Source organism: Aythya ferina (genome assembly GCF_964211825.1).
Source record: "Aythya ferina genome assembly, chromosome: 6".
In the NCBI taxonomy this organism is placed as follows: domain Eukaryota; kingdom Metazoa; phylum Chordata; class Aves; order Anseriformes; family Anatidae; genus Aythya; species Aythya ferina.
This window is the reverse complement of record NC_140303.1, coordinates 39,659,693-39,672,589: the sequence shown is the minus strand read 5'-3', so window position 1 is coordinate 39,672,589 and position 12,897 is coordinate 39,659,693. Positions and strand designations below refer to the sequence as shown.

The window sequence follows — 12,897 nt, the reverse complement described above, 5'->3', positions numbered from 1 at the left end:
CATTAGTACTGCATGTTGGCTTTGATACTGAAATGGTACTTTCAGTATGAATAATTCATCGCAAGGGTTTCTCGGTAGGGCATTTCCTGTGGACACATTCAGACACTATATATTCACAGACACCAGGTGAGAAGATTGTTCACTTACATGAGCTTTTCCAGTTTCATTTCTCTTTCCTGGTCCTCAACTTTTAATTTATCATAGTCAGCACTCAGCTTTTCTTGCTCCAGTTGCAGCTTCTGATTCATGCTAGAACACAAAAGAAAAAGTCTGTACAGCTCGGTCCTGAGGATCATAAACATGGAGGTAAGTCTCCATAAATAAAACTGAGTAGCTCTACTGCAAAATGCTGGAAAACATTAAGACTAAGGAATCTGAAAAACAACAGATTTTATTTTAAAAACCTTGGAGAATTAAACAGTGAGCCATAAACTCTCCTTTTTTGTTTCCTTTATCTTAAAGGGCACATGCTGATCTTGCAGTCTTTCTGTCCTGCTTCCTTATTTCCCTATTATCATTTAGCCACACTATAAATGTGGAAAGCAGGAACACCATGTCAGGATTGCCTAGATTTTATGAACTCTTATTTTTTAAGAGAACAATAAAAAAAAAAAAACAAAAACTTATTTTTCCAAGTGCTGGTGTATCCAATGAAGTTACATACCTACATCAGGAAGACATATTAAGGATGTGAAAATGGGACACATTTGAGTCTGTGACAGGATGAGTAGCTGTAAGAGGCCCTCAAAACCTGTATTTGCCAAATCTGTTCTCCTCCAAGCTTCCATTAACCACGACAGTATTCTTTTCTGTTCTTCTCCCCACCCTTAAAGATTTGTAATAGCTCCTCAGTACAGAACTCAACCCTTTAAGCCACAATGCAAAATAGTTCAAGTGTTGGCTGTTGCACATAAGGATACTACTTTCTGTGAGTCTCTAAAACAGAGATATGAATTAAGACTAACAAAACCAACCATAAAACAGTTCTACAGTGTCACAGAGCAGTGCAGGAACAAAGAAAGTGATAGTGAGTGAACATACTCTCTGATTTCATCAATTATTTTCTGTTTCTCTTCAATTTCATCTCTCAATCTGGACAGCTGCTTCTGATGGGCTTCCCTGTGACTCTCCATCTGCTGCTCCAGTGCCTTCTGCAGATTACAAAACACAAACCCATACATGAAACAGAAATCGTGTAGCTCACCTACGGTTTGTTTTTACGCATCAGCTAAATCAACCTATCTCTCTGGATTTGAGTGAAACTTATCAAACTACAATTACAAATTTGCAGCTACTCCACTACACGTTTCATTCAGGCAGTTCTCAGCAGCAGAATCACACCACTTACTGCTCCTTTTCTTGCAAAAATAGTGCATATGGAAAACAGGGTAAGCTAAGGGGGCTTTGAATATCAAGTGCCAAGAATGACACTTTTTATCAGCCTCCTCTGTTTATTCACCGGAAAATGAGTACAGACATACCTGTGACAACTCAAACCCAAAACATTCTGCCCCTCTCTGAATTATTTATCCTCAGCCCTGTTATTTAAATTGTAGGATTAAATATACGTCAAGTGGTAAGAAAAAAAACGCATTCATCTCCTTTAGATTGCTAATACATTTTTTTTTTCTTCTAACTGTAAGAAATAACTGTACAGCTATTTTAATAACTTTAAGTTTTTATAATGGAGGTAAAAGTTCTCAAGCTGACAGGTCTCTATCACTACCCTTGTACAACTCTATTTTTTCTTTTGCATAACTTGTGATCCCATCAGAAACATGACTTGCACATTATTTGCTAATGTTTCCTCTTTGCATCCTACAGGAAGAAGAAAATATCAGAAAACGGGTTTAGATTTCATTATTATTTCTAGGAGATGGTCAAAATTCTTCCCAAACAATTTGGGAAAGTGGTCTGGCCTCTTTTTCATTCAATTTTAGTTCTGAAATCATATTAACCCCAGTAGCCTGGATCCACTGCTTAGCAAATTGCCTTTGAGAGCTCCACTGACATAAAATTAGAGTAACATAGAGGTGAATCAATGTAAGTTTTCAATCATACATAAAACTGTTCTCAACTCGGGATGCAACATACAGGGTCTTATTTTTCAGTTCTCTGTTCACGTGATTTGAGGAACCAAGACATCTCTGATTAAGCACAGTCCACCAGACCTCTCTACTCCCTGAAGTTGGCTCAGCATACAAGCTGGTCTCAGAGGACACACTCACATCAGATACTTGGGCTCTAACTTATTTTTTTCCTTCATCTGGTCACCAGCCTCAATGCTAGCAACTTCACCAATTTCAGATTGCCAAGGTCACTCAATCGTAAGAGGTCACGTTTTCAAAGAGAAGTCAGCAATTCTGACAGAGACTGAAAGGTTTTTTTTGAAAGCACGCAACATGCAAGGAAGACAAAATTACACCCTAATTATCAGCTAATGAATGATCTCACTGAGAAATCCGCTTTAAAATTGCAGCAGGCAACACTACCTTCATTTCCTCTGCATCCTGAAGCCGGGTCAGATGCTCCTTCTCCTTATCTTTGAAACTGACTTCGTGCATTTTTTCTGTTTAAAGTTTGAGACAGTTAAGAATTAACGAAACAGTTCTAGAACTTTCCTACATCAAGCCTTTTAAAAAAAAAAATCTGTGATGGGGCTAGGACGAATGGGTTAATTCTGGTTTTATCTGAAGTGTAACGTACAAGTGCAATGTGTTAAATATTCTAAATCACAATTTTGTGACTTCACTGCAAAATATAAGCAGACAAAAGGACTACAAAGGCAATAGTTCAATGTCAAAGCATGCCCTGTGTAATCAGGTCTTCCATGACTTCTATCTGTGTGCTGCAAAGCATAGGGCTAATAAATGAACTCAAATCCCACCTGTTCCATCATATTTCTGTGACAATAGGGATGCACGTATGACAAAACTAGAACAGGGCAGAAAATCAAATGCTGCAACGGTGCCAGGTGAGCTGTATTTATAATACTGTTGTCCAAAACTGAATTTTGTGAGATACAGTTGGTAAAAGAAATTATGACCGTAAGACCCAGCTCTGTACCTTGAGCACGCAACTTGGCAAGTTCTTCGTTGAGAGAATCCTGCGACTCCTCCAGCTGCCTTCTCTTCTGCTCCATATTTTGCATGTAGTCTGTGAGGGACTTGATCTTTGCTTCATGCTTTGAAGACAAAGGGAATAGTAATGAGATGTGAGTACCACATTGTATTGCCTAAGAATTCAGGTACTATTCTAGGTAAAGGAGAAAAATATAAAGTTCTCCATGTCTGGCACTGTTAACTAGGAGAAAATAGAGCAAGAGATCTGAGAAGGAGGTAACAGATCAAAACAGACTGCATTTTTAAAGGCCATTCCTAATAGCCCAAGATACCTACTGAACAATACTGCTGGTAATTCCAAAATATCGCTGGAAGCTCATGACTTGGCATTACACAAACAGCAGCAGCTTTCTGAAACCAGCTGAACACTGGGCTGGGATAAATCCTGAGCTTGCTTTCTGGATGCTTGAACCTGCCTGCATAAGCTCAAACCAAATTTCCACCCGCTATCCTGACGGTTTGTTTCTTGCTGATGTCCTTTTGAATGAAAAGGGCTTACACTCAAAACAAAATAGTGAAGGACACACTGAAAACATCAAAAAATGAATGATAATATTCTAACTTGGGGGTAAAACTGAGTGTCATGGAATTATTACATCCTATTATTAAGGTCACTGAAGGATTTGTAGTTCATTGTTCTCAAGGTTCACCTTGGCTGAGAGGGGCTGAGGCCTCTGAGCTGGTGTTACTCTTGTGCCCCAGAGATCAGATTTAGAGAGGCACAGGCCTTAGCAGAAACTAAAGCAGTCCAGAGCCTGCAGGCAGTGAGGTCTCCAGGAAGAAAAGGGCACACACAGAACTGTTTGCTTCAGCAGCAAGTACTCTAATAGATTTCTAAACCTGACAGGAGACTTGGTCAAGTCCCAACTTGGCTGCAAATATTGAGGCTCCAGAGCACAGGCTCTGGGTACAGCACCCAGCAGTCATGCACCACCTCCTGGATCAGCTTAACCCAGTAGCTGCGTGGCCCTGTGTCTGTTAAAGGAAGAGCAAGGTGTAAATGCATGTTAGCAAACATAAAAATTACTCCAACTGAACCCTAGAGCAAGGAGGAAGAAATCAGCAATGTAAACGTCACACTTGTCTCAGCAAAGTGCTCCCGATGCTGACAATGCTCGCTGTAGCATCAGCAGCATCAGAATGAAACTGCCAAAATTAGGACTCAGAGAAGGAGAAGAAGCAGCTTGAGTGTAACATCAGGAAAAAAGATAGAAACTAAAGAAATGTGTTACAATTTTAATGGTATCATTATTGCCATTGAAGCTCCTTATGTATAAAAATATTCCTTTTCTTTCTACAATAATTAGATATAGAATAATAAATAAGCTGTCAAGACTCAAATTATGCTAACAATAAATTTTGGCTTTAGAGATAAGGTGCATCTGCCCATTAACACAACTCTGAGCTTAACAACATTCAGCTTCTTCCTGCTCTTAAAAACACAGGCCTCAATATGTGCTGAGTTGCAGGGCTTCCAAAACGGCAAGGCAAGGGGATCACCTGCTTGAGAGTATTTCTGCTTGGTTTCTTCACCATGTCAAGATACAATAGAAATGTAGGGGAGAAAAAAAAGAAAAAAAAAAAAGGTGTTGCCTTGGAGTCTTGCCTCTTATGTTACATCTTTCCTCAGCTTTAGGTAAGTCACTCAAATCCTAAACCTCCATGTTCTGTCTGCAAATAGGTACTGAAGACAGCAGTTAGGTCACGTTTATGAAAAGCTCTGAGCATTGAAGATTTAGGACTTCAGTCTGACTTGAGTCTAGGAAGAAAAATGCCAATCCTGCCCAGACAGGCTGGCTGGCTTCCACTTACTGCTTCACTGGGTCAGCATAATCCGAAAGCATGGCTGAGTGAAACTGTCCCACCAACACACTGCTGATACCTTCATTCCCAGCCATGTTACTGAGCCTTTTTTGCCAGCAGGAGCATGCACATAAGCTGCTTTAGGAGTCAAACCTTAATCTGCTTTCCTGATGCAAGTCCTCAAGGAAAGGGAGCAGGACAGATTGGCAGAAAGCCTTTAGTGCCCATGTCAAGTTTAAGACAGAATAAAAAGCATCGCCTTACTTAGCATTTTTGGACAGCCAATACCCTCAGGACTCCAGCCTCCCCTTAACACCGAGAAGCATGCTTACAGCTATGACTGCAGCCCTCAATAAAGACATTCTGCTGCAGGACAAGAGGCTGTCCTCACTCCAGGTTTTCTTCCAGTCGCTGGTAGCAAATGACATACAGTAAACTCCAGTTGTCTCCTTCACACGGGCGGTGATCAAAGCAGCGTGTCGAAGCGCTTAGCTCCCCCCTGCAGGGCGCTGCAGCGTGCCTGGAACGTACCACCCACTGTGCAGCCTGCCTGCCATCTGGATTTCTAACTTACATGGTAACGTTTACCACGATGAATTATCTTTATGCATATAGATTGCTGCCCAGCTAGCTGCTAGCACGCTAGCCGTCTAGCTACTGGGGGCTCTCTGAGTGTTTTGCTTGTTTTTGACCCAAACAATCGCTGCTTCCCTTCTCAGTTTGCTTTAAAGTAAAGGTACAAGATGCAAATACATGACGAGGAAATCCTGCTGAGGAGGATTTTCGCTGTTATGCCATTGAAAACATTTTGAGATCTGCAACAGGAGGACAGAATCTTACCACAGAATGTGCTGAAAAACATTGAGGGGGAGGAATGGGAAGAGAGAAAAAAAAAACAACAAAACAGGCACGAGGAACACCACTCTGCGCCCTGAGTTCTCATTTCTCACTCCTAACACTCACATTTCATGAGGAAGAAGACTGAGAAAGTCATCAAACCTTGCCTCAAAGGAACAAGGAAGGAGCAAACATACTTGTGAAATGAGGAGCTGGCAAGCCGCAAGCTCCCTCTCGCTGGCATTCATCTTCCTGTTGGAGTCCATCTGGGCACTCTCCAGCTGCTTGCTGCGGTTCACCAGAGATTTCACCTCAGACTTCATCTTGCTGATGTACAGCCGGGCCATGGTGAACTCCTCTTCGATCACCCCGTTCACATCTGCTAACTAAACACACAGACAATTGCAATCTTAAAGGCATCTAGAGATAGATAGCTTCAAAAGTGAGAAATTAAGACTTCTTGTCACAGCGTGCTTCACCAATTCAGTGTTTCAGCTAAAGGTAGTGAATAAACACCTACACTAATCAAGCTCTCCATAGTGGCAAAAGCATAGCTTGGAGAAACTTTCTCACGTCACTGGCACAGGAAATTTTCCTTCCTTCAAGCAGTTGGAAACTGGAGAGCATTTTCAAGGTACTTCTTGAAGAAATCTCCTCTTGAAGGGTTGTGCTCCTTCAATAGGGAGCTACAGGACAGGCATTGGTCTGAAAATTTTACCTGGCAAGAACAAACCGATCCCACTCAGCTCTACTTATTTATATGATACCATTTATACCTCATTTCCTTCCTTGGTTTAACACTGTGCCTTTTATTTCTGTGTCTTTCTCTTCATGATTTTTCTTCAGCTACTTAATTCATGTAACCCACTGGAAAGCTGTAAAGCTTCTTCTTGAGCATATGGATAGCAATTTCATCTGATTTTTGCCTTTTTTCTAGCACCAAGGGGAAGGTAACATGTGCTGTATCTTCTCCCAGCGGCTTAAAAGATGCTACTGCCTCCAAAACCCTCAGTCTGGTCTGAAATTAGACACACTTTGAGCAAGCTGCTAATTGCCAGCAAATTTGAAATTGTTCATCTAAAACCTTTTCAATCTTGCCTTATTTACACTGACAGCTGTCCTGTAAAATGCTGACATCTTAGTTCCTATAAAAATGTATATCAACCAGCCTCCATTTGCAGAGATCTCCTCTTACAGTTCCTATTGAAATGGCCACCAGAGGCTGCTGTAACATCTAGCAAAATTTGGTCCTGTGGTCCTGGAATCTGCATAAACACATCGGGCAGCAGGGATTTCATCCTCTGCAGTAAGAGCAGACTGGATCGTCTGCTGACCTAAGGGGGCTTTAGCAGAACATCAACAATGCTCAGAGGCTACCCAAAGCACTCCAGCTGCACACACTCACTCTTACCTTTAAAGTATGAAAGGGATCAGGAAAGATCATCACTCAAAATCTGAGGAGTGAACTAAAAGCATGAAAATGGAGCTCCCTGCAAGTAAGTTACATACATCTTGAGAATAAATTTCTTAACCAGTTTTAGCAACTGTTGTACGTTTGTTTTTCCACATGGTTTTCAGCAGACAGGTAAGGCGACATGAACATCATCAGAAAGATTTTCCAGGCCATAAAAAACTCCAAATGTGCCGTTTAGCAGCAGCCATGTAAATCTCCTCTGAAGCTCAGGATTTTGTTCATCTATAACATCAGGAGTACGATAATGGGAGCATCTACCTTCTCTATCATATCTGCAAACCCACGAGCCTGATAGAAAGCAAATTTCAAAGCATACCTGGCCAAAATTTGCACCATCTCCAGGCACATGCAGTTACCAAGGGTTCTACTGCTTCAACAACCTCCACCCCCATTCTTACCTTCCAGCTTTAGAGGAAAATGATCCTTTGTATTTTTTCCTCTATAAAGGATATTCAGCAATACACAGAAGTTAAGCTTGTCCTGCTGTCACAGAATCACAGATATTTATGCGGTACATAGCACAAATTTTGCTAATTCTGAAAATCTCTCTGATGAAAATGATTTGGATTCTGGGAATGTTGGATCATGCCCGATAACTATGGAATAGGTCTGTGTGTGTATTGTTTGGGAGGAGAACCCAGCCCAGGCCTTGGACAGCAGAGTTTAATAAATGCATCAGCACCCAGATGGGCTGCATTAGTTTAGCCCCAGACACTGGGCTGGGAATCAATGTGGTGATTGTGCGCACAGCCACTGACCATCTCTGACACAGACAAAGATCTCCTCAGTGTTTCACACTGTGCTCTACCCAGGGTTTAAACAGCAGTGTCCGGGGAGAAGGGCTGCTGTGTCACACGCCCTCCACGTTCCTTATTTTCATATGGCAGGCGGTGCGTGTTGGGGGAAGCAATCATGAGAGCCAACTTACTGTTTTAACATCGTTAGTACCAATGATCCCTCCGATCTCTCCCAGGTCTTTAAGCAGCAAGTTTAAGATTTCCGTAGCTCTCTTCTTCTGGTGATTGCTGAGCTCCTGCAGCTGGCCCAGCTCCCTCTGGGTTGTCGTCAGAACCGTCTGGAAAGATGTAAAAGCAAAAGTTACCCTCCCCTCCTCAGATCCTCTCTAATCATACAGAAACCTCACTGAGCAACACAAAATGGATTTTCTCCTCTGGACGTGATAAATTCACAAACAATTCCCCATCCAAAATATCTTTGCTTGAATAAAACAGCAGAGATAAAGCTGGGAGTTAGCTGTGGCTCTATAAATTTCTCCCCGCTTGGGTGCATTTCAATAGTGCCACTTTTGGGCATCAGTTCTCCCGTGATATCTAGGTTACAAAGTGCTGTTTCATATTTTCCTGAACATGCCTGCTGGCTCAACGTACTGACACTCACTCCAGCGGCACACAATGCCACCTTGCCATAATCCACTTTCACAACTCACTTGCTAACAAGGCTACTTTAGATCTATTAAACGTAGTAAATCCTGTAAGAATCTTATTTGCATAATACGTGTCAAAGGAGGTTAATCACAGAGAAACAGGTACAGAAGGATATAAAATTTAATTTTTTTTTTTCAAATGGATTTCATAGTAATCTGTTTTATTAAAGTGGATAACAAAATCTTACATGCTAGATACGCATGAAATCAGACATCTTAACAACAACCTCCTCAGTTTGTGCAGGGAATTAAGGAACAAGGATGTGCTAAGCTTGTTAAGCCAATCTTGATTTTTCTCAGATCAGATTTTTTCCTTACAATCGATACATCAGTTGAAGAAAGCTCTTTTTTTTCTCATGCTCAAGGTTCCCTGGCTCTGTACAATACCCCTTCTCTACAGCACACAGTTCGGAGCAACACAGAGTGATGCAGTTTGCATAAAGTAGCTTTCCACATCTTTCTTGGCACCATACAGTTTTGAAATGATCAAAACACAGCCTGGCCAGTTCTCACATTCAGCTCGGTAGCTGACATGGTGTGCAAAATACAGAGGTTGCAACAGAGCCACAATCTGCCAGCAGCTTTCACTGAGCAGTTCCTGAATTATCTTTATTTTATCCTTTAATTATGATAGAAGAGAGAGGGTAGCATCAGCAAATACCTTTTTTTTTTAAAAGAGCTTTTAACAGCTTCTCTGCTACTCCAGTCTTTAACCTACATACCTATTCAAGATACCTGGAGGCAGTATCTGAAAAATTCCTGAACTGGCATGGGCTAGCAATTATCTGTGAAATCTTAAGGAAATCTTTAGGAGAGGTGCAAAGTTAGGGGGAGAGGAGGGAACCAGCATTACAAACTGCTCGCTCTTACACTCTTCTGTGCCAGTTCATCGGCCAGCTGCTCGTTGGCTCTTGTTTTGTCCTCCACTTCTTGGGATTTCTGGTCATAATTGACAGCTAATTCTTCCAGGGCTTGAAGGACCTCTTTCACTTCATCTTTTGCAGCTTCATTCTCAATCTGAAGGCGGGTCAGCTCCTCCTGAATCTTCTCATAATCTCTCCTGGTGGAGGCCAAAAGCTGGAAACCAGATACCACAGAAGTATAAACACCCAAGAACTCATTCAAAAGATAACACTCAAAAGGGCAAAACCAGACAAAGAGAAAGACAAAACATGAGCAGGCAAGCGTGTGTACAGAAGAGAGAATGCAAGAGAAGAATTCCTGCTCCTCTACCAGAAACACCATCAGCTTTCAGCATAAATGTATATATGAAGGAAGCAAAAAAGGCTTCAAACTTCAATGAAAAGAAAAATCGTAATCAAATCCTATTACAACACAAGGCTGAGGCAAAGTAGCTTATATTAAGCTGTATCATAGCTCCAAAATAATTTTTTGCCCTCAATCCAATCCTGCAGCTAGGACAAAACAAAACAAAAAACACAACCAACCACAAACTAAAAGACTTGGAGTTGAAGAGTTGCAGCTTTGAAGTGAACCAAAGAAGGGTTCTCTGAGGCAGCCTCAGAGCTGTTACAGCATTAGAGGCATATTTCGATAAACAAATTTATGATGATTATTTTTAGAGATCGCCTGAAGCTTGCTGCTGATGACAGATTAGCCATACATATTTACAAAGTATTAACTAAAGAAAATACTGACTTCATACATGCTAGTGAATGTTTCCAACTTGTATTAAATTTAAATTTAGTCTTTGCACACCATTAAGAGATTCAAAGATAGCGCTCAACTGTAGTTCAGTTGCACAGTCCTGCCCACTGCCCTTGCACCACTGCATCTTTATTAAGGCATTGAAGTCTTGAAAATTCAGATATCGGGTTCTTAACAGAAAAACAGACTCCACAGTAGTCACATAGTGCAGAAAAATGTGAATATAAACCAAAGGTACCACCTACCAGTTAACGCTAGTATTGTTCTTTCGGTGATAACAACAAAAATCAGGACTTATATATGTATATATATAAGCAGGCTGCATCACTGACGTGCTGACCTGGCCAGACACCACTCACCAAAGCACCCTAACAACAAAAACGTGAGGTGACAAATGGCTCTGCTGCAGGTAGGAGCCAGGAAAGCTCAGCGGAGGGACTCGTGCTGCCCTGCCCCACCGCTGCCCTCTGGCTCCTCGCTCCCAGGCCACGCAGGTCAGCGGGGATCTCATCCAAAACAGAAACATTCCTCTAAAACCAGCCACCCAAAAGGCAGAGACGACACTGCTTTTTTGGCTCGGAGCGCTAATGGAAAATAGGAAACCAGCGAGCTTGCTTCAGACACTGGCACGTGCCCAAAGTGGCGAAGAGAGGATTCAGATGTAAGGGAAATTTATCTGCTGGTAATGCTGCAGCCTCAGAAGTGCACTCAAGTTACAAAAAAAACCCACTGAATTGCCAAAGCCAGATGGCATGTAAATATTTAAACAACAAAATAGCTTAAAATAATCTTTCTGCTAAACACAGATGGAACTATTATTTACATTTACTTAAGAAAATTTCTGCGTGAATATTACTGCGACTTCAAGTAAAGGGAAGTGTTATATATCACCTAGAGCATAAACACATCTCCCCAGAAGATTCTTGTTGATATAACATGGAAAAACACACCCTGATTTAAAAAGGCTGCTCATAACATCGCGGTGATGGGTCAGAACTAAAGGAATTCCACCTAACGGGGACGGCTGGTGTGGGGGGGAGGAAGATCCCCTCCCATCCTCAATGCTGAAGATCTGTTTCTGAGCTTTACTACCACATCGCAGACTCCCTGCTCACCACTTTGGAGACTTGAATGTTATCAGTATGTCCTTGCAAGAACCGAAGAGCCTGATTTTATTAGAAACCAACCACTTGAAGGTCAGCACCCTGAAGCGGAGGCACTGGAAGGTGAATGCTTGGAGCCCACCCACCCCAGAGACACTGGCAATGAGAAGCAGCCAGTGGCAAAAAGGTACCAGGAGATAGCACTACCAGCACAGTGCCATCTGTGGCAGGCCTTACGTTGATAATTAACCTGCTAGCTTAATCAAGCAGAAAAAAGTACTCTGGTTAATTAGGAAGAAGCACAGTGAGGCAGCTGCTCTGCAGCACATAGATCAAGGAGCTAATCACAAGCTGAAAGGGAGAGCAGGTACAGCACTCCTGCAGTGCAGGTGAACCTTGTGAGTGGAAGACAAAACCTTGACAAATTCAGTTCAGTTCCCCTAAAGGGGAAAACAAAAACACTGCGTTAGCTTTCAAAGGTAGGAGGTGGACAGGTTCATCAGCTGAGCCAGTGTAACCTTCCAAACAAGCGGTACGACATCAGCTCCAAGGAATTCAGTACGTCAGAAAAGCTAGACTGTAATGTGTAAAAAAATAAATAAATAAATAAATAAAAGGGGAAAAAAGTGGTCAGTAAAGCAAGGATTAGAGGTCACTGAAAACTTTTCGTCTTCCACAACTGAGTATGGAACACAAAAGGGGACGGGGAATAAACCAGCACACAGCATGCTCCTGAATATGTGAAACAAAGAAAGGAATGCAGATCACCTTAAAAAATAAGGCACAAGAAAAACCACAAGGAGAAAAATAAGGTTTAGATGAGAACAGTGATGCAAGATGGATGGGAGAAGCAAGATGGCCTAAATAATACACATCCAAAAATAATGTTGCTGAGAACGCATAAAATGCTGCTACATCTGAATAGCCACGGACACAGGCAGCATGTAAAACAGATTCATCAAAAGAAAGTTGTGGCAAGCGAACAAAGAACTTAATCGTAGAACAAAATAAATCTGATCATCCCTTCAGTGAGGCAGTGAGGATAAGACCCCAAAAGTAGCACATCAGCCATGAATGACAATTAACAAACATTTTTATATGTTGTTCACTCCCTGTTAAGGTACCTAACCTTGGAAACCCTCTCTGAGGATAAAGATTGAGACATGGACAGAATCATTTTTCAATTCCAAGGGTGTAACTTGGTGTTATTTGTAATTTGGTGTTAGTGCCAGATTTCACATCTTCAAACCTTCATATACAGGCAACAGATAAGGAAATGACTTGACTGCCCTCTTCCCCATCTAAAAAAGCACGAACATTCCTACTGTGGATAGAAACAATCAAACAAAATGTGCAAAATGAGTAATCCAAGATTTCAGAGCAAATCTGGGGCAGCACTAGCAAGAGATTTTTCAGTGTCACAGATTTCTCTCGTTACTTTCTCTA

General features: G+C 41.6%; 1 protein-coding gene across 1 annotated transcript in view; it reads right to left on the bottom strand.

Annotated features, from left to right (window-relative positions):
- The window catches only part of KIF5C (kinesin family member 5C), a 61,934-nt gene that overhangs the window by 15,053 nt on the left and 33,984 nt on the right, over positions 1-12,897 (bottom strand). Inside the window, exons 14-20 of the mRNA XM_084523143.1 lie at positions 9,551-9,757; positions 8,165-8,311; positions 5,960-6,148; positions 3,067-3,184; positions 2,493-2,569; positions 1,042-1,151; positions 148-249 (exon numbers count right to left, since the gene is read on the bottom strand). Of these exons, the coding sequence (XP_084379269.1) occupies positions 148-249; positions 1,042-1,151; positions 2,493-2,569; positions 3,067-3,184; positions 5,960-6,148; positions 8,165-8,311; positions 9,551-9,757 (950 nt within the window). The remainder of the gene's footprint in view (positions 1-147; positions 250-1,041; positions 1,152-2,492; positions 2,570-3,066; positions 3,185-5,959; positions 6,149-8,164; positions 8,312-9,550; positions 9,758-12,897) is intronic.